This window comes from Vigna unguiculata, chromosome 5 (genome assembly GCF_004118075.2).
Source record: "Vigna unguiculata cultivar IT97K-499-35 chromosome 5, ASM411807v1, whole genome shotgun sequence".
NCBI lineage: Eukaryota > Viridiplantae > Streptophyta > Magnoliopsida > Fabales > Fabaceae > Vigna > Vigna unguiculata.
The window spans coordinates 1,656,131-1,678,873 of NC_040283.1; the positions used below are offsets into that span (position 1 = coordinate 1,656,131).

General features: G+C 32.8%; 2 protein-coding genes across 2 annotated transcripts; one reads left to right on the forward strand and one right to left on the reverse strand.

Annotated features, from left to right (window-relative positions):
• On the forward strand, positions 1–13,136 carry LOC114185249 (histone-lysine N-methyltransferase ATX2-like). The gene is made up of 25 exons (XM_028072870.1): positions 1–896; positions 1,513–1,564; positions 1,656–1,730; positions 1,862–2,084; positions 2,619–2,742; positions 2,873–2,977; positions 3,478–3,683; positions 5,032–5,121; positions 5,290–5,387; positions 5,807–5,977; positions 6,404–6,544; positions 6,926–6,973; positions 7,079–7,190; positions 7,271–7,336; positions 7,417–7,478; positions 7,671–7,727; positions 8,177–8,245; positions 8,325–8,520; positions 9,621–9,905; positions 10,067–10,128; positions 10,215–10,292; positions 10,632–10,727; positions 11,851–11,954; positions 12,098–12,240; positions 12,755–13,136. Exons 1-24 carry the CDS (start codon positions 283–285, stop codon positions 12,237–12,239), a joined length of 3,276 nt encoding a protein of 1,091 aa, XP_027928671.1. The 5' UTR covers positions 1–282; the 3' UTR covers position 12,240; positions 12,755–13,136.
• Positions 13,137–15,073: 1,937 nt separating this feature from the next.
• On the reverse strand, positions 15,074–16,706 carry LOC114183626 (dirigent protein 9-like). The gene is made up of 2 exons (XM_028070708.1): positions 16,274–16,706; positions 15,074–16,145 (listed from the first exon to the last, which is right to left on the reverse strand). Exons 1-2 carry the CDS (start codon positions 16,634–16,636, stop codon positions 15,213–15,215), a joined length of 1,296 nt encoding a protein of 431 aa, XP_027926509.1. The 5' UTR covers positions 16,637–16,706; the 3' UTR covers positions 15,074–15,212.
• Between the last annotated feature and the right edge of the window lie 6,037 nt (positions 16,707–22,743).

Below are 22,743 nucleotides of genomic sequence, written 5' to 3' on the forward strand. Positions count from 1 at the left end.
TAGATTCCTTTTCTTTAACCTTTTTATTGTTGTTGTTGTGTGCGCAACTCAAGAGCTGTGTTGTGTGCACCTCTCTCTCTTTCAATCTCACTTTGAACAAAAGGAGAGTGAGGAGTGTGAGTGTGTGTTTCCACACGGCGGGAAACAGAATTATTTGGCCAATAACCCTCTCCCTCCAAATCAAACACACACAACACACCACTTTCTAATTCTCTCTCTTTTCTCATTCTATCGCCAAAACCCTAGCCAGAGCTCTTTCTCTCCAATTTCCTACCCTTGCACATGGCACCGGCGTTCCAGGAAGCTGGAGGCGGCGACGAAGACGCCACCGTCGACGTGCACACCACGCGTGGCACGCCCATCCGCTACCTTCCCCTCGACCATCTCTACTCCGCCACGTCGCCCTGCCGCGTCACGGCAAGCGGCTCCTCCAACGTCATGTCCAAGAAGGTCAAGGCTCGAAAACTCACCACTCTCGCGGCGCATCATCATTTCGGCAACCACGACCACAAGAAGACGACGTCGTCCTCATCGTCCTCCTCCCAGCCTCCTTCTTCCAAGCCTCCCCTGCTCTTCGTCTACTCGCGCCGCCGCAAGAGGCATTCCCCTTCCACGGCGCCGTTTTACGATTCGCTGTGCAAAACCGAGGGCAAGGTCAATGCGGATGAGAATGAGGATGAGAAAAGGCTGCTGAAGAAGAGGAAAATTGGGAGCACTGAGTTGGAGAGGCTGGGCGTGGATTTGAACACTGCGATTGGAGATGCTGACGGACCTCGATTGAGGGAATGCCGAAACCAATTTGGGAATTCTGGTGCTGCTGGGAATGTTAAGTGTGGTTCCTTGGAGAATTTGCCGAAAATGTCGCCTGATTCTCGCCCTGTGAAGAAATGGGTCGGGTAATTTACTTCTTCTTACTCTGTGTTGGGTGCATTGCGAGATAAAATGTTGTTCTTTTGGAAATTGGGGATTCTTGCTTCTGCTCTGGAGTTTTCTGGGTTTTAAGTAAAAATAAAGTATCGCTGTTTGGACTTTAGAAATGCAATGTCGGTGGATTTGAGCTTTTGCTTGAATTTCAGCTTCCGCTTTTGTTGTTGGGAGGGGGAAATTTTAATTGAGTAAATGTTCCTCGAGGCCCTGCTTAGTAATTCTCTGAGTTGAGAAGGTATTGCTGGTTTAGACCTTGGTCCAAATAGATGTTCCGGGAATTTGAGCTTTTACTTGAATTTCTGCTTCGTGTTTTGTTGTGGGGAGGGGAAATCTTAATAGTTAGGCCTTATTTGCGGGAAAGAAACATGTTTCTTTCTTTTTTCTTGCTTTATTATTCATTTTCAAATGCTGTGCTTGTTTGTACTGAAGGAATTAGAGTTTCATAATGTTGTGATTTGGTTAGTATGTAGGGGGAAGTACAATGCTTAGTTCTGTGGATAAGTTGTGATGTTTTATTTTTGTGGGTTTGTGATTTCTGTATGGTAGAAGGAAGCCTTAAATGATTGTTAATTGGACTTGCTGCAGGTTGAGTTTTGATGATGCTGATCCTGAGGTGTTTGTTGGATTAAGATGCAAGGTTATGTTTTGTAACCTTTACATTGTATGTTCATTCCATTGAGTTTGTTCATGTAATCACGGTTTTTTGATGTTGACCTTGTTTTCTGCAGGTTTATTGGCCCATGGATTTGAAAGCGTACACTGGCTATGTCAGAGGTTATGATAAGGAAACTAAGATACATCATGTATGGCCCTTAATTATGTAAATTATTACTTGAATGATATGGATAGCTTTGAGTGAAAAATTTGGTGCAACTTTGATCTATGTATTTGAGCTTGTTTGAAATTTCATCCTTTCATTAATAATTGTGTGCAGGTCAAGTATGATGATGGAGATGAGGAAAATTTAATTCTTTCAAATGAAAATATTAGATTCCATGTTTCACGTGATGAGGTGAAACATTTAAATTTGAATCTTGCCAAAGTTCGTGACAACAATGTCTCTGATTATGATGTTGAAGAGATGCTTGCAATGGCTGCAAGTTTGGATGATTGTCAAGACTTTGAGCCTGGGGATATCATATGGGCTAAGCTAACAGGTCTGTGCTCAATCTTGTTTTGTTCTATTAGCAATGGTTCTGTGTGGAAAACTTTATTTAAATTGACGTCCTATCTTTTAGGATTTTACTGCACCACTTTGAATTATTATTATTGTCGCTGCGTTGATTTGGTATGCGTATTTCTTAAATGTGGTATGGTAAATCATTAATTTGTATCTGGTATCATACTGAAGTAGACCGGTATTCAATCTATCCCATGGTTCTCTAATTCAAGCAGTAAAATTGAGCTTAATATGGTAAATTATTAACTTGTATCTGGTATCTTACTGAAGGAGGCTGATATGCTGTCTATCCTCCTTCACGTTAAAACAAAGCTCAGCTTATAGAAGAAAGCAGAATATAAGAAATTTTAATCTTACCAATGTTTTACATCCTTCTTGTAAACTCTATTTTCAGGAGATCAAACTATGTCTACTTCAATTTACCTTATTTCTTTATTATTGGCATTTCTAGTTACTATTAGGGCTTGTTAATTTTTAACATTTATGCTTGTGTCTTTTTATTATTTTGCAGGCCATGCAATGTGGCCGGCTGTTGTTTTGGACGAATCACTTGCTAGCAACTGTAAGGGTTTAAAGATGAGTTTGGGAGGAAGATCAGTTCCTGTCCAATTTTTTGGCACCCATGACTTTGCAAGGTTTGATATTCTGGGAAAATTAAGGATAATGGTTTTAAATATTTACTAGGAGACTATTATTTCTATACTGTGTGATCTTTTCCTCCTTTTAAGATGTGTATCTCTGTTGTATACTCTTCCTGTTCTCTAGGGTTAGATTGCAACAGGTGAAATCATTTCTCAGTGGACTTCTTACCGATCTACACTCAAAATGCAAGAAACATAGTTTCATTGAAGGCTTAGAAGAGGCAAAAAGGTAATGTTAATCTTGTCTTTTTTTCTTTTTTATCTGTTATCATATTTGTTAAATAGAACATCAAAAGTTGTGAACCATAAAATGATTTTCCCTTATTATTGGACAAAATTAATGTTTTGCTGTTTCAGCTTCTTATAATTTATCTATTGTGATTGAGTGTCTACTATAAAATACTGCATTGAAGAATATGAAGATTTCATATTATACTGTTGAAGCAAGTTTGATAAACTTCTTTTCCTTTATAATCACCTAAAAATGGCTTGAAGTTTTCAGTTTTTTTTTTCTTGATATGCGGTCTTAAATTCCTTGAAGTGCACTATATTATGTTTGTGCTTTAGTTGCTGAATAAGGAATTGTGCTTATACATAATTTGCTAATCAAATTAACGAGCTAAGCTTGTATTCTGTGTAATGTATTTTCTAATCTCTCTAGGCATTGGTACCTGAAGTTGAACATGGTTGCTCAAATTTGTTGATTTTGCAATTATTTTTCTCAAACAGATATTTAAATGAACAGAAGCTTCCTTTGGAGATGCTAGAGTTGCAGAAAAGATGTGCAGCTGATAATTGTAACAATGTAAGTAGAGAGGAAGGAGGATGTACAGATTCAGGCGATGATTGTTTAAATGGCGAGAGGACTTTAATGGCTCTGGAAAATGTTGAAACTTTTCCTTACGAATTAGGAGACCTCCAAATTCTAAGCCTTGGTAACTTTTCTTGATTACCATTGTTTAAATATTTATATATTTCCAAGAGTTTCTTCATGTCGAACTCTTTTTACCTGATTGAATCCTTATTTCATTAACTGTGCAATATAGTCATTTTTCCAATTTTTCTTACCGATTTCCAAGACAACCATCAAAACACAACCTTTTATGTACTCTCTTCAACTCGGTAATCTTCCTTTCGTAGGATAAATTAAGGATTTGGAAGTACTTCCTTGGATACATAAATAGCTTAGTTATTTTAGTTAGTACTGGATAGAAAAGGATGATTACGAGGAATTTGCTTTTTCTTTACATATTAGAAGAGGCAACATCTCAAGAATGCAGTGATTCTTGTCATTATCATTTTGCATGTATAAAGTAACTAGTTGCTTGAAACAGCTATGATCTGAATGCAAATAATAAATAAAGTCCTAATTCTTATTTCAGAACATGTTTTGGGGTATAGGCTCTCTTAGATTCAGGCATTATACTATCAAATACACTGTTCCCAAAACTCTTCACTGTCAAAACTTGCAGAGGACCCTCTGCTGCAAGTCGCTAACACAGACATGAGGAGACTCTTGAACCAGCTGCAAGGCTTTTTATTTTAAAAAGATTAAGAGCAATTAGTTGCTTATTGACAAAAATATTATTTTAGTGTGAGTTCCATATACGAGTTGCTTATAAAGTGTAGAGAGTTTCTTACGTAAGCATCTTTCTTCAATTTCTAAGCAACTCTTTTAAATTTAAGCAATATATGTATAGAAGTCACTAAAATATAATGCTTTTATTCGTGAGGAGCTATTGTAAGCAGCTTCCATTGGAGATGCTCTAAGTACCAGTTTCCAAGCAAAAGGCTTGACCTTTGATAAGTATTTTTTACCTGGATATAATTTGATTAATTGACATGCATCATTGAGACAATTTTAATCTAACAATCAATCTTGTGATGCCATGTATTTAAAATCTTTTCTTTTGTTTTCAATAGTGAGATGTTTTAGCTACTCCAATCGTGTGGCATCTTCTTGCTTATTTGTCAGTGTCCAGACTTTTATGTTGACATTGGATCAAATTTAGATTCTTTTAATATTGTTATATTCAAGGGTGAACAAGTTGTACTGTACAGTGCTGAAAAGAATTTACCTTGTTCTCTAATAATGCAATGACTGAAAGTTGGTCTTTGGATTTACTGCATGCATATTTTTTAATTTTGTATAGGCAAAGAGGGTGGCTTCTCTTTTGTGCTCTTCCCTTTTTTGGTGTTACTTCTATATTATTGGCATTTTGGCAGTTGCCAAATGGTCAGTGCAACCAAAGGGATGTTAAGAACTTCTTTGTTTTTATTCAGGAAAAATAGTTGAAGATTCTGCATTCAGAGATGGAAGGTTTATCTGGCCTGAAGGGTACACAGCAGTGAAGAAGTTTACTTCAGTTGCTGGTGAAACATTTATTATCGCTGTTGGATGTTGAATTGTTACATTCTTTTGGTTGTTTTTTTAAAAGCTCAGTCAAACATGTCATATTCTTCAAATTTAATATCTTAATTCTTGTAGTTTTGATTTTATAGTTTTTTCACCTTCCATGATCTGCTTTTTTTGTTGTTTAGACCCAGAAGTTTTTGCTCCTTACAAGATGGAGGTGTTGAGAGATCCAGAGTCCAAAGTTCGTCCTCTATTTAGAGTGACAGTTGATGGTGGCGAGCAGGTTGGTTTTTACTATAAGAGTTGATTTGTTTTTGCTTTATAAGAAATTATTTTGTAATGTAGACATTTGTTTCTCTGATAGTTTGATTTTAAATCATGTAATGTTTATAATTATATATTTATTTTATGGAGTAACCCCTTTAAATATATTGATTTCACCATCTCTGACATATGCCAGCCCTTTTCCTTTTAAAATTTTTGTAATTTTTTGTTTCTGATGACAGAAATTAATATCCATGGTGGCATACTGTTTGCCTGGTTAATAGCAGGATTTATATGTTTATTTGTTAGTTGTTAAATTACTTAACGAAATTCCCCAACTTGTTGACTTAGTTTCTCCTGGTTAATAGCAGGATTTATATGATAATTTCTAATGCCAATGTCTTGTGTTAATCATGTTATGATGAATGCTTGCTGCAGTTCAGCGGTAATACTCCATCTGCTTGTTGGAGCGAGATATTCAAAAAGATAAAAAAAATGGAAAAGAATGCTTCTGAAGGTAGTCTTGCTAAAGGTGGGGTAGAAAAGGGCTACTTATCTGGGTCTGATATGTTTGGTTTCTCCAATCCTAAGGTGCTTAAACTTATACAGGTATGTTCTTTAATTATAAGTTAGTTCTTCTGTTTTTGATCTGCAGTATAAAGTTGATGGTTTGGAAACTAATAGAATTATCCTGAAAATATTATAATTTATTGAACGTAAGACATAGTAAGCTGTAAAGTGTTTTTGTTTATGATATAGCTGAATGGTGTTATCAATTCATATAGTGGGATAGAACATGGTTGTTGCTGTACCAAGTTGACAATTTTGCATGCATTGCGCAATCTTGTCATGCGCTTCCCTTCTCTCTAATATTCTTTTTTATTGGCTGCATATGATTATTGCTAAGCTTCATCTCTCTCATTATGCTTTATTCAAGTTCTTGAGCCAACCAAGCGATTTTGCTAGAGTACATGTACTTTTCAAGTTGTGTACCTGATGCTTTCTTTTTACTGAAAGAAGTGTTGTTATTTTCAGGGATTGTCTAAATCCAAAATCTCTTCAAGGAAATCTTGCAAGTTAGGTTCCCAAAGACATAATAACTTGCCTCTTGGTTATAGACAAGTTCATATTAACTGGTTTGACCTCGATAAGTGCAACGTGTGCCACATGGATGAGGTAGAGTTTCGTTTTCCTTTTCAATTCTCTAGAACTCCTGCCTGTTGTTTTAGACACTTGGATGCTCTTTCAGTTGCAATTTTTTGTCTCTTATTTCTCCCTTCTCCTGTGGTTTAAATCCATTTTAAGGAAATAGAAATGTTATTTCCTTGCAATGTGTGCCACATGGACGAGGTAGGGTTTTTGTTTTCCTCTTCAATCCTTTAGAGCTCCTGCTTGTGTTTTTTATGATTGCATGCTCTTTTGTTCAATTAGTATTTCTCCTTTCTCCAAGATTTGAATTCATTCTGACAAAGTAGAAATGTTATTACCTATGCTGTTTGTTTGTATATAATTTTACCTCATGTTTTGCTTGCTCAATGGGAGTTATTTATCTTGTAGGAGTATGAGAACAATCTATTTCTGCAGTGTGACAAATGCAGAATGATGGTATGGCTTCTGTAACTTTTTTATTCAATGCTTGAATGTATCATTAGAGCTGTACTATTCCATCCATTTATTGTATTTGAACCAAAAATTACGATGTTCATTTAGGTCCATGCTAGATGTTATGGAGAACTAGAACCTGTTAACGGGGTGCTATGGTTATGCAACTTATGTCGTTCCGGAGCTCCACCTCCACCTTGCTGCTTGTGTCCACTCATAGGTATGCTGGAATCTTTTAATATATACACTGAATTAAAAGTAGAACTGTATGTCTTTGGTATCTAATGGATTTTGTTCTAGGTGGTGCAATGAAGCCTACTACAGATGGCCGGTGGGCTCATTTGGCTTGTGCCATGTGGATACCTGGTTTGTTTGTGTATGACTTTATTTACTCTTTTTTACTCCTTAATTTGGATATGTTTTCTAACTGTTGACATTTTTACCAGAAACTTGTTTAGCTGATGTCAAGAGAATGGAGCCTATTGATGGTTTGAGTAGAATTAGTAAGGTAGGTTTCCATTGCTAATTATTCTAATTTCTTTCTATTTTCCCTTGTTTAGCTTTTGTCTTGAAGTTCTTGGCTACAAACATCTTAGTTTTTCTTTTTACCAAATTGCTCGTGTAAATGATTTTATCATTCAGTGTTATAACTACAGACTGCATTTCTATTTGCTTTCCTTTTAATTCTGTATCTGAACAGGACCGCTGGAAGTTGCTATGCAGCATATGTGGTGTATCTTATGGTGCCTGCATCCAAGTAAGTCGTCTGATTTTTAAAATAAAGAGTAGTTTAAGCTAGAATTTTCTTGGTGAATAGGTAGGATACTCTTGATAACAAGATTAACAAATCTGTTTCCTAATCCACATCAAATGATCAATTAGAACCCTTATACCTAAAGTAACAATAAAACATGTATGAATTTCAGTGTTAATTTTTGAAATTATTGTGTTGGGGAGTATAATAGGTTTGAACTCTAGTAGCTACCACAAATATATAAAAATGGTCAAGATTACAAGTACAATTATTCTTGAACATCAATTATAGGGGTCAATATTAGCTTGTCTTACTCTCACTTGATATACACTCTACGTGTGTTTATGCATGTATGTTCAGCTTCTTAACTAGCATTTGTTTACAGTAAGAGATTTCTGTTTTTGTTTTTTAAATTTTGAGTGCATTCTTTTTTTCTAATCTTAATTCTGCAGTGTTCAAATAGTTCTTGTCGAGTAGCATATCATCCACTCTGTGCACGTGCTGCTGGTCTCTGTGTTGAGGTATTTATCTCCCAACTTGATACATTTATTATTCAAAAATATGTCATTGCCCATTTATTTATTTTTATTATATTTACAGCTTGAAAATGAGGATAGGCTCTATCTACTCTCTGTTGATGATGATGAAGATCAGTGCATACGCTTACTTTCTTTCTGCAAGAGACATAGGCAGCCGTCCAATGAACATTCTGTTGCTGATGATCGTATAGTTCGAGTAGCTGGTCTATGTTCAGACTATGAACCACCGCCCAATCCATCTGGTTGTGCTAGAAGTGGTATGATTTTTGACACTTGTCTTACTAAAACAAATTGACTCTTTCAAATGATTCGCTAGCTTAACCTCTAGCAACCAAGAAAAAAAAATAGAAATTATGTTTGGTGATCTTTAATTAATTAGCTGTTGCCTTGTTACTTAGTTATTTTACATAAATACTTGTTCATGATCATCATTTTGGAGTATACAATCTTTAGCTCAGTTTCACTTATTTCCAATTTAACATAAACTGAGGTCATATCACTTACTTTGATTCATACTGGCCTAGTGGCAGGCATACTCAAATCACGTTGCTTAAAATTGGTTTTCTTTGATTTAATTGGGTCTACAATTGACTGTTTATTAAACAGTTTTTGGATCCATCTGGAAAGGGAAATAGTTGTGTGCTAGGGCAGCGTGGCATAGTAGCCAATCTGATGTGTAAAATGCCCTAGGGCAGTGTTTTTTTTAAAGATCAATTCCAAGTCACCCATTTATTGAGTTTGGCAAAATCGGCTGATGAATACATGCAATCTCATAGGTTGCACTACACTCATAGGTACATCTGGAAGTAGTTCTCCACACACTTTAGACTTAATAATCACTCTAACATAAAATTTAATAATTATTCTAACACATCATCTAAGAATTGAGGCTAAGGGTGATTTTGTAAATATTCTTCTAAGCACAAAATTGTGAGGTTCAAAACTAATGTTAAAGTGGATAATACCTTGTATGCAATGATCTCAACAATGCTAATGGATCAGAGGTTGGAACATTGACCCTAAGAGAAGGGCCTAAGTCACACACAGGCTGAAAGACCCTCTAGCCCATTATTTTCGATTTGGAGGATGTTATGATATGTCAAAACAGTTTCACATCTCTTAGGAATCAAAATTAACTACAATTTCAAAACGCTCGCCACCCTTAATCTATCTAGTCATCTTCTTAATTCAAAACTGTGTTTGAGCCACTGAAAACAGCAAAGTGATACTGTCTTGGATTGGGTTATGGGTATGCACAACGAGTCACCTTTTTCCACTTGATGAGTTTTACATTTTAGCTCTGTTACAATATTTTAAAGATAATTTATTAAATAATGTTTGTCCTTATTCTTGGCAGAGCCATATGATTACTTTGGCAGGAGAGGTCGAAAAGAACCTGAAGCACTTGCGGCTGCATCGTTGAAACGGTTGTTCGTGGAGAATCAGCCTTACTTAGTAGGTGGATACTGCCAGCATGGATCATTAAATGACCCAGAGCCTTCTGGCAGAGGAGTCTGCTCTAAATTTTTTTGTAGCCAACAAAGGCTAAGAACATCTCTGATTGACGCATCAAACAACATACTTTCTATCTCTGAAAAATATGAGTACATGAGGGAAACCTTTCGGAAGAGGCTCGCATTTGGTAGGAATAGTTCTGTCAATATATACTTTTGAAAATAGTCGGGGAAAGGGGAATTGTCTACTCTTTTGCATAGTTCACTATATCTTATCAGGGTTGTGATTTGAGATTTAACTATGGAGTGACCCTGATTTACATTAAATTAAATGTTTGATTTTTTCAAGGGAAATCAAGAATTCATGGATTTGGCATCTTTGCAAAGCATCCACATAAAGGTGGAGACATGGTAAGGAGAATATTTTCCATTTGCATTCTATTGTTATAGCATTTATACATTTAAGGGTGGTGGACAACTTAACTTTATTTATTCAGGTGATTGAATACACTGGTGAACTTGTTAGACCACCAATAGCAGACCGAAGAGAACACTTTATATACAATTCATTGGTGGTAAGTATTCTGAATTATCGAATGAGCTTGTATGGAAGGGAACACAAGTTTAGTACATCAATTTCAAGCACTTTATATGCTATCCTTTAATAGCTTATATTAATATTATTTTGAAGCTAATAAATGCTTCTGATGAAAGGGAACATACTTTTGATAGCTCGAAAATCTTCAACTAAAATAGACAGTGGATCATAGAACCTTTGACTGTCAACATGAGCAAGAATGTTTCAACTATTGCACCTTCTGCTACAAACAATATACTATCAGTCTGCACCTTCTGGATAGTTATGTAGGTTCTTACAAAGGATTTAGTAAGCCGTGTTTCTTTCCCTTATGCAGGGTGCTGGAACATATATGTTTCGGATCGACGATGAACGAGTCATTGATGCTACTAGAGCAGGAAGCATTGCTCATTTAATAAACCACTCTTGTGCAGTATGTTCTTTCTAATTTAATTTTATATTTTTCATGATTTCATGTGTTGCTTGTTAATCTTTGCCATTCTAATACGCCTTCTTATTTTGATGTATGAAATTCACTTATTGTACCCTTTTTATATTACTATTTGAAGACTGGATCCTGCAGGAGTTTCTAATTTTTAGTATGGGGGTTTGTATGCTTGAGATACTTAAGATATGTGTATTCTAATGACATATTTGTAGCATTGTGAAATGACTTTTGATATTGTGGTTTGCATTGATTGTGGAACAGTTTGATAAGACCTTCAAAGGCTTTAACCTACATAGTTTCTCTTTTACATGAAAGTATATTGTTGCTTTGGTTAATACTGGTATATAGTTGTTAGTTGTGTGCTATAAAACCGTTTTCTCAGTTTTCTCGCTACCAAATGGTGTTGTTTGGTGCTGTTTTGTGGGGACAATATTGGAATCATGTCTCCATTTCTGAAACCTACTCCAAACTTGCTTGCATTGACCATTCAGCTGGGAACTGCAGCCCAACTCACTGATGAAGATCCAATTTTCTCTCTAGATTTCTGACACCAGACATTACTTTCCAGTTATTCCCTCTCAAGATTTGCATTGTTGTTGTTGATCCCTGACTTTTACAATGTTATTTTACCCTCTGTTCTTTATCCTCTCAGTTTGGAAATGTTTATTTTTGGTTCTGTGCTCTCCTGTTTTTCTGAGTTCCACCCTTTAATTTTTTTATTCCAATTGGGTATTGATCTTCGCAAGCATAAACTTTAATGGCTTCATCCATCCTTTATGAATATCCTTACTTTTATGTTTTTTTCTCAGCATATATACACGTGTAGCGTAAATGATGCAATGTGTACCTTGACTTAAAAATATCATTACTTTTATGTTTTTTTCTCAGCATATATACACGTCTAGTGTAAATGATGTAATGTGTACCTTGACTTAAAAATACCAGTGATCTTGCTACCTGATATAGCTGCTTCGCACCACTATATGGAATTGACTACTATGCTGTTGGCATTAGTTTGGAAATACTGCGTTTCAACTTGTTTATTTACTGAAGAACTCATGCAACTTTATTTTGATTGCTTACCTGTATAATTTTTGTTTGTATGCAGCCAAATTGCTATTCAAGAGTAATCAGTGTTAATGGCGATGAGCATATTATAATATTTGCAAAGAGGGACATTAAACAGTGGGAAGAGCTTACATATGATTATAGGTTTCCCTCTTCTCTAACTGAGTACTTTTAGGCACACACAAAAAAAAAAAAAATACAAAACTTGTTCTTTTGTTGGGATTAATTGTGTGTGTACCATTACATTTAGCAAATATTGCGCTGATTTTCTTTTATTCATTTGACAGATTTTTCTCAATTGATGAACGGCTTGCTTGTTACTGTGGCTTCCCAAAGTGCCGAGGTATAGTGAACGATACGGAAGCAGAAGAGCGAGTTGCTACCCTTTATGCACCTCGAAGGGAATTAATAGATTGGAGAGGAGAATGAGGTAAGACAGTGATATTTCTTGTCTTTGAAGTTTTGTCAATATTGAACTTCAAAGTTAATAGCTGTAATTTACCTGGTTGGTAGTAGTACCACGTGACCCTTGTAACCCTCTGGTTATTTTACAACAACCATCTGGCAGTTTTTTTACTTTTCATCATTTTTAGTTTATCTTTTTACGTTTTTGAATTCGCTCTTCTCATTATCAGTTTATGTTTTTTTTTTATTATTTAATTTACGTCTCTCTTGTAATCATTGTAAATTCTCACCGACCTTGTGTTTTTGTCTCACTACCATTTTTTGTTTTTCCTTTTTTTTTTATCCTAGTTTAGGTCTGAATTATTTTTTTCTCTGGCAGAGGTTTCTCTGATTAGAACATTTTCATTTTGTTTCAACCTCACATTTAATTGAATTTGGTAATTAGATCTGTTTTATTTTTGAATTAACTATTTGCTACTTTTGCTATTCATCATTCTGCCCTATTTTTCTCCTTTATTGATTCTGTTTTATTTTTGCAGATTTTTAACTCTAATGTTATGCATTTGAGGTCCTTCTGAAGATGAATTGTTTGTCCAACGTCCGTGGATTCTACCATTTCCTTGAAAGGACAGTGTTGTACATAGCACATCTGATTCTTCTTATTGTTTCATCATAACCCCGGCTGAGTTCACTGAGCGGTTTATGTTGGCTCAAAGAGGTTTTCATTGGAGTTCTGGTTATAATGATTGGAAAGATGTACCAGAGTTTTTACAAATGTTGCATTTGAAATTCATTGCCACAATTACGGCTGTTTAACTTCAACCAACTTGCTGAGATATTGTAACTTGTCATTGGATAGGTACAGTTGTAATTACAACAAACCTTCATAAAAATGAAAAGAAATTGAGATTTCAAATGGAAGTACTTGCTGATTGTGTCGGTTGCATCGGGAATTTAGGTATGACAAAATCTGTATATATAATTAGTTTGAGTAGTCATGATAGAAATTAGTATTATGCAAACTAAATACAAAATAAAAAATTTGTATTTATAAGAAGCTTAATACATGATTGGACAATAAACTGGGACTAAATAGTACCAAAGTGCTTAATGTATGTTGTTTATTTATTATTCTTTGTCATATAAGAAAATTCTGAATTTGGAATTTCTTGATTGACCTTGAGTTTATAAAATAAGCTGAATACATATATATTTTTAGCTTATACTATATGTATTCATGTGCTTTTAGAAATTGTTTATTATAAATGAGACCTGAACTTTAATTGGTGATAGTTAGGTTATATACAAGGTTAATTCACTACTCGTCATGATAAACTTTTTTTATTTATTTTGTAATGTTAAACTCAGTTTCTATTGATGCTGTGATGGCATTTTACACCATCTAGATTTGTTAATTGAAGAGTGGAAGATTGATTCAGTAGATATTGTTCACGGGCACTTATGTGCTTGAAAGTTCAAGATGGATTTATAAAAAAATCTTCAAGAGAGGTATGTATTCCTGGAATTGATCTTGATTTGAGAAATTTTAAATTCTAAAGGAGTGCTGATTTATGACATCTTGTTGACAATACTTTTTTGCAATTAAGCTTCTTGTCAACCAAGTGATTTAATCGCTATATGTTGGAATTTAAAATTCCTGTCATTTATAAAACCAGTCTGACATTTTTTTAATAGTACTAGGTATTTGTTATTTTCCTTGTGGTAATGTCTTCTATGCTTATTATTTCTTGTTCCCTATGAGAGGAATTCTATCACATGTCTATTATCAATTCTTCCATAAATATTTACAAATAGTAAAATTAGAAGGAAAAATAAAGTGAAATTTTATATAAACTTGAATTAACTTATTTTTATAATATATAAAGTCTGTTTGCATAAATTGTTTTCTCAAAGTACTTTTAAAAAAATAATAAAAATAATTTTTTTTATAATTAAAATAAACTTATGCATAAACTTAAGATTATATTTTGGAGAAACTAATAATAGAAAATTCTATAAATTAGTTTACTGACAGATCTATTTTATTTAATTTTTATAGTTAACTAAATGTTTCTTTTTTTTTTTCTCTACAAATATTTGTGTAGAGGTTTACTGAAACATTCCCACAACTATTTGTAAGCACCTTATAATCTATAAATAATTCTAAGTCGTAATTGTTCATTATCTATTATGTACTGTTCTATTGTGCTGTTTGACATTTCTGCTATGATAAGGTGGCAAATTCTTCTAATGGTGAACTTTTTATTTATTTATTTTTTAAAAACTCCTTTTAAGGTCATTTGGTTCGGGTTCCTAATTTTCATTGTACTCTTTTTTCTATAAGTCTCATGACAGCTTAATTTTCTCTCCTCTCTTTAATGAGCATTAAGTTAACACAAGTCACAAGTCCCTCTCCAAAGTTCAGTGAACATAAATTCAAGTTTGATTACTAATATATCTCCTAATAATAATTCATTTGTTGACAATAACTTTTTATGCATTTAATTCGTTCACGAAAGATGCTCGTAGATGTATAAAGAATGACGTGACTTGATTATCTAAAATGAGTTCAGTGTACCAATTATTTCCAAACGGAAGTTTACTCTAAGACTGATAATTTTGCATGCAACTGTTGTATGACATAATATTTGGCTTTGGTAATCTTGCCACTATGCACTATTTTGTACTTCATCATAATATTAAGTTTCCTATAATAGGAGAACAATAAACTTGAGGTGAACCTTCTACCTAATGATAATCTTACTCAATTATCAACATCAGAAAAATAGATAATTTTTCTATTTCCTGTATAAAAGTTAAAATACTTAATGATCTATTAGTAAAGTAAGATGTGATGGTATAAGAAAAAAAGGGAGCAGAATGAGGTATATTTCAAACTTAAGCAAGCATTAAAGAGAGACATTTCCAATTTGAACAAACCATACACAATTTCAAACTTAACTCCAAATATGAAAGCAATTCAGTTGCAGATAATTTCTACTCAGTGAGATAGACATTGAAATGCAGGATGGTGTCCACTCCATCGGTGGTGTGCTGGTCCTCCTTCAGAAGGGTCTCAAGTGAAGCATAGCCTTTTGCATTCTCATATTTCCCAGTTCCACCAATCACTGCTATCTCAGATTCTGTTGAAGCTGTTCTATGAATCCCAAAGAGACTTATACTATCCTCTAATCCTTCATGATGTTGATCATGTTCGCCACCATGCACCATAATGGTCAGCAAAATGGTTTGGCTAGTGCCATCCAATGAACTTGCCAAGTAGAATCCTTGTGCCCTTCCAATCACAGCAGAATCTAGCTCATGCCCTTCTGTTAACTGATCATCAATCACTGTCACCGATCCAAACATGAGCTTCTGGATGGTGAATCCTGCAGGGAGGTTACCTGCTGAGACAAATGGCTGGTTGTCGCCGCCAGTTACAGTGTTGCTGGTGCCACTGTTCTTAAACACAGTGGAGGATTGTGCTCCACTGAGGCCAACAAGGTTTGGGAGGTTGTTATTGGTGATGATGCCATTGAGCTTAGGGTTGACCAAGGGGATTCCTCCAGTAATTGGGAAGAGGTTGTTGTTGAGCTTGGAAAATGGTAGGCCAGTGACATCAGTGTTTGCCACAATTCCTGCCACCACTCTTGCTGATGGACGTGACCCCCCAAGAATGTCATGCATGAAAAAAGAGAAGGATGACTCTTTTGCCACAGGATTTGGTGTCACAGGTGTTGCATTAGGGATAGCTGGCAACACTTCTGGTGTAGGAGTTGGCACCGGAGGAATGTCCTCTGGTGGAGCTTCTGTTTCCGGAACTGGAGGGTCGGCATTGTCATCTTCATCTCCAGATTCTTCTGCAGCAACAGGACTGATGCTGGTGGCTGCAGGAGTTTGGCCACTTGGCAAAGTGGTGGCAGGAACTACCTGTTATGATGGGTGGATACCATTATACTTCAATATACAAAAGATATTTCTGAAATATTTACCTATGAATAAAAATTGATAAAAACAACTTCTGAAATAAATAAAAGTATTTGAGCTTTATAGCCTACCAGTGGTGTGGTTGTGGCTGCAGGTGTTTGGTTAATCGGCAAAGTGGTGGCAGGACCTGCCTGTTGTGAAGTGGTAACTGGACCTGTTATGAAGGAAGGATTGACAGTTCCAGATGCTGCTAAGTTACCTATGGCTTGGGGTTGGGCTTCTACTTCATCTAGGATCCTTGCAGAGTTGGCAATTAGAAAGGTTGTGGTTAGAAACAAAAGCCAGAGGGTGATTTGGCAAGTGTTACCATTGTGTTCAACATTCGCCATTTTACACTCAAAAAACTTGTACTGGTGGAGGGTGTGTTTCACTGGGATTTGAGAGGAAGATTTGTTATTGATGAAAATGATTCGGACTGTTATATATACACACATGTACAAGAAGAGGGTATGTATTTAATCTTAAAGTGGAACAGATAGAATATAATGTGGAAAGAAAAGCTATAATGGAGTGGTTGAATATTGGTCTGTAATGGGGTGTTTTAGTTAAAACAACTCCTCATCAATTAGTATAGGTATATGTTGCTAACAAAACTGCATGATTAAAATCACACTGCTTTATTATCTCTTAAACAAATGGATGATAGCTTAAAGTTACATATACAAAATTTAATGATCAAGATTTCAGAATCTGTTTTTGTTCTGAAACTTACCATTGACAGGGGATACCATTATATTCAACTTTGATTCATGAATTGAGAAAACTGATATCGGATTAATGAAGTTTTCATCTGTAAATAAAAAAAAAAAAAAAAAGTGGGAAGGAAGACGAGGAATATTGCAAGTCAACAAGTACTCCTCTGAAATAAAAAAGAAAAGTTGTACAAGAAAATGTAATTTGATTTTTTAATAAGATATATCGTTGATTTCTAGGTTTTATTCATTACCTCTATTATAATATAATAATACCTTATTGATGTATATATATTAATTACAATGGTGTGTATAATTAGATATACAATATACGTGAACATGTAAAGTACTTATAATGTTATAGCTATATAAACTGAAATAAGATCATTATTACTACAAAATTATTAGAGTAAATTTCCTATTATTTTTGTTTGTGTTATGTATGGTCCATTAAATATAAAATAAAAATATGTTTTGTAACTAGAAGTTAAATGTTTTCCTTGTGTTATACTTTATTGTATATCAAATACATCCTAAAATTGATTTTAATTTGGTCTAACAGTACAGAATTCAGTATAGATAGATAGAAACATGCTTCATTACAATCCCTGCCATAGGTGGATCAATGTCTGTGCCAGAAATTCCCCTGTTTTTCTTTAGCACCAAATAAGCAATTGGTAGTGTTGGTGTTGCCTAGTTTTCACTTTCAAATAAAGTGGATGCCATACAAATGCAATTTCAAACATCTACAATATCATACATCTTCCTTCTCATTACTTAACATCTCCTTTTGAATATCTCAAATCAACAAACATGCATGATGTGTTTCTTCATTAACAAAAAGCAATTACCTACGATCCAAATTCGTAGATAAAAGTCAAAATGTATGGATAATTATTATTTACTTACAGATTGGTTACAACAAAATATTCATAGATAAATCCCTCTTAAATAAAAGTTACCTAGGAATATATTACTTACAAAATTTATATACAAGTAACAAGTATTTGAATCACAAAGAAGCAAGTAATTAGCATTACAATTTCCGCTTTCTTCTTCAATTTTTGTTTACAGAGTGCTATATTTATCCTCTAAATCTGATTAATCTGAAAGCATAATGGATTCAACCTAATCACACACAGATGGAACTCATAGATGGACCCCAATTTTTATTGTAAATTTGGTTTCTTACTTTCATCTTATGTCTCCATTTTTTTAAATATCTATAGTTTTGATCCAACCTTTAGCATTTGTATACACATATATTTTTATTGACATTTTAATTAATTATGTTAATTTTTATAATACTTTAAATGAAGATATTTAATTCTAAATGCACGAAGTTAAAAATTAAATCAAAATCAAGAATTTTTGAAATATAAAATAAAAAATCAATCAAACTAATCTAATAAATATAAAAAAACAACAAAATTACAATAAAAGTCTTTAGACCATCTTGTTTACGACTTTGCTTCTTTCCTTTGAAGGCCATGTGGTTCAATAATCGTCCATGGATTTTGTCTTAATTGGCCTCCTCCATTACTAAAAAACTCATATTTTTTATTAATTTTGTTTTAATTTTTTTTATAAGAAATATTTATAAATTTTGTTAAGAAAAATAATTTGCAAGAAATTGTTACCAATTTTTTTAAAAAATATTTTGTATAAAACATTTTTTATAAGAAATACTTACAAATTTTATAATTTTGTAAAAATATTACTCACGAAAAAATTATTTGTCAATTAAATTTTTTAAAAAGAATGACAAAAAAATCTTTTTTTGCAAATTCTTTTAATAAATTAAAAAAAAAAATTGATGTACTATGAGAATTTTTTATAGTACTTTTTGCCTAATTAATATTTCATGATTTACTTGGTGACTAAACTTACGGGATTTTTATATATTGTTATCAGTAAAATAATATAACATAAGTGTTTATCTTCATGGTGCATGAAAAAATCTATGCTTAACACTATTCATAACACACACACACACACACATATATATATATATATATATATATATATATATATATATATATATATATATATATATATATATATATATATATGAAGCTATCCCAATGAATTAATGCATAGTTGTTATTATTCTTCTTTTTTATTATTTGCAAACAAATTAGTAATAAAGGCACTTGGGCATGGATGAGTCACTTTCTGAATAAAGGGTTTTTTGGATTTGACATTACATGGGTTGGAACTGGGAACAACTGGTTAAACTAACACAACTTGCAAAATTCACGAGATAGGATTTTAGATTAGTTGTCCCTTGTAAACCACTCAACCTAAAACCCAATTTTGCATTGTTTAACATAATTAAAAAAAAATGTTTTCTTTGTCTGATAAAAAAAAAGTTCTTTTTAAATATTAATGGAAATATTCATGTGTTCTCTTTTTTGCATATGTGCCTTCTATTTTTTATTATAAGTAGTTAATTCAATTAAAAAAATTATTAAAATAAAATAATAATTTTAATTTAAAAAGTGATAAATTGAAATAAACGACCCCTTAAAGAATAAAAATGATAAAATTAGAAAAAATCGGATGTATAAAAATCTTAAGATAAAGTAGTTATTTTAGTTTGAAAAATGATTAAATGTAAACAAATAGTAAAGTGGTTATTTTAATTTAAAAAGCAGTTTCTCAGAAAATAATATAAAATTGAATAAAAGAAATTGTGTACACAGGAATCCATCCCCTTTATTAAAGGTATAAATTTTTTGTTTATGAATTGAAACATCTGAATATCCTATTTTATAGTATTATTTTCAAAAAATAACTCGATTGAAGAAACTCAAGCATTCAATTCAACTATATACCAAATGCAAGAAAAAACAGTCAAAGAAAAAAAAAATTAATGCTACGAGTGAGTTAAAAATGTTTAATATAATGTGATTTTTATTATTTCATACATAAACTTGTTGGGTTTAATATATATATATATATATATATATATATATATATATATATATATATATATATATATATATATATATATATATATATATATATATATAGTTTCTCAACGGCAACATTTAGAACTATAAATAATTCTACATTCTCTACATTTTGCATCTTCAAAATTTCTAAAAACATCTTATGGTGAATTAATTGAAGATCATGATGAAAATATATTAAAATTACTCTCAATAGAAAAATCACTTTATCAAACCAATATCAAAGAACACTGCTCAACATTTACTAAAATAAAATTAATTCTGTGCCCTAATTGCACCACTTGTCAGTACTTAAAGATATGGAAAAAAGAACATCCAAGATGGAAAGAAGAAGGGAATATTTAGGGTTTGATGACATGCATATTAAAGGAGGAAGGAGTTATTTTTCAGTTTTGTAAATTGAAAGTTTTATATATATTACAGTATATGTTAATGCATCTTCCTCCTGCAATATTCTTAAATGCCTATATATTTGTGCTTTCTCAAAAATTCAGCAAGCGTGGCCTGCAATGCAGTCATGGATATACAGAACAATTCTAGTTAGCAGAGTTCTGTGGCAGCATTCACCATATGCTCCTCTATATATATGCGTGCTATATTTATATATATATTTTTCTCTCTCTCTATCAAATGATTAAGGGAAAACCCTTTGTCTAAGCAAGTTTATTAATTTAATTTTTATATTTCTATGTAGAAACAGAAAAACCGGTGTGGATATATATATATATGTAAGAAAGGGTTTTATAGGACAGAGATGAATTAATTAATGAAGTAGACATTTGGTTTTAAGAATGTTGTTGGTCCCTCCTAAAGGACATAGAAAGATGAGAAATAGTTATATTTAAGATGAGCAATAATGATAATGATTAAAAAAAGATTAAAAAAGGAAAGTTTTGAAGAATATTCTTGAAGTGATGAAAGAGGGTTTTGCTTGTGTTCTAAGGGGACATGCAACAATGCAAAGTGGTAAGCCGAAAGGAGGAATTTATAGAAAGTTGGCCCCCTTTTCACCATCAACAACAAAACCCTAAAAAACTTATCTCTTTCTCCCTCAATTTTTTCTTTCTAATGTTTTTCTTTGATATATATCATCAACCCTAAACAGAGACTAGTCCCTGTCACAGGATTACAATAAAGACACCATGTGTGTGTTTGTGTTTGTATCAGTAGTCCAAAAAGAAATGAAAAAATTGCCACTGTAGCCTCTGCACAGACGAGAAAGAAAGAAAAGAGCATGGCACAGAATATTGTACTCATGTCACAGTACCTTAGTTTTCAGCTTTTCTTAATTATAACAATCATTATTATATTCAACAAAAGTTCAAGGACAAATAATAATTACTACAATTTCTGTTCTTTTTTTCCACACACATGTATTAACCATCTAATAAATGTCATAACCTTGCTTTAACACCTTGTCAAATTTCACACATTGAAATACTTCATAGGTTTTATTGCTGATAAGAAAAAAAAGGGGTTAAGTTTTGGATGAGTAATATAATAATGTTTAAATGGTGAGTGAAGAGTGAATTTGATTGTTTAACGTATTTGGTTCCTTCCCAACAAAATTGTTTGGTTTGGTAGTGTGTTTGGATATGGATGTGTAAGAACATAGAAAATGTTTTGTTTGATTTAGAAGTGTCTTGCACCTTTTATTTGCTGAGCTTAGAAGCTACGCTGCGCACTGTATAGGGAAATAATGGTTTTCTATAAAAGATGAAGAATCTTTACTTGCATGTCTGACTTGGAGGCCATGTCATTTCCTCCTCCAACATTTATTATAATCAATTCTATGTATATAATATATATACATAAAATATATGTATATGTGCATGCATGGTGATGACAACACGGTCTGTAAAATTTGCATAGTTTGCAGTGGAGGACATGCCCTATATCTATCTATTTTTCTCACTTTCAAAGCTATATATGCACTATGCAGGGTGTAGGATGATTAGACTAGCAATCATCATTTTTCTAACTTCCGTGTTCCCAAGACCCACACTGAAACAAAACAAAGAATATGTATGATATGCATCATCATAATATCTCCACATTTTTTTACTTTTTTAATACATATTTTCTGCAAAATTTTCAATCAAAAATACTTGCACAAAAGTTATCTCCCATTATCATTTTCCAAAAAAAGTATTTCAATGAAGGGTATAAAAGAAAGTTGTAGCAGTTTTTTATACTGTTGAATATCATGTTTCAGGTGGACATTTAGCTATATACCTTCACTTCAAACTAGTAGAAAAATGGAGAGTTTCTCTCTTCACTGTGCAGAACTTGTTTATTTACCAACCATAACATTAAAATGTTATGTCATAATTTATATTTCAGCTTATATGAAATTAAAAAGATAGATACAGAACGGAGAGTAAAAAAAAGGAGTAATTGAGTCTGACATGGTGTACTAGACAAGGCACTTGAAATGATGATCTGAACTATTAGATTTTTTAAATTTGGTTAAGTAAAAATAAAAATAAACCAGATTTGATCCATCTTCACAAGTTAAATGGACTAAAGATAATGATAAGTACTTCTAAGAAATTCAGGTCCCTCGGCTTTTACAACATATCTTGTCAACAGTCCATTTGGTGAACTAACTCCAATTTTCCTATGATAAATCTTAATTAATTTGCTTTTATTTTACCTTTTTTTATGGATAAAATTGTTACATGTTTAAGAAAAAAAATATTTTGATTAATGATTATTTTATAAACAGTTTAAAAAAGTAGAAGTTCATTTATGTTAATTCATGATTATAGGTAGATTTGTTTTCGACCAACGGACATGAGAAATGACTCAAAAATCAAATTTCATTTTAATCAAAAATTATAGAAATCAAAATTTAACAAGAATTATTCTAAA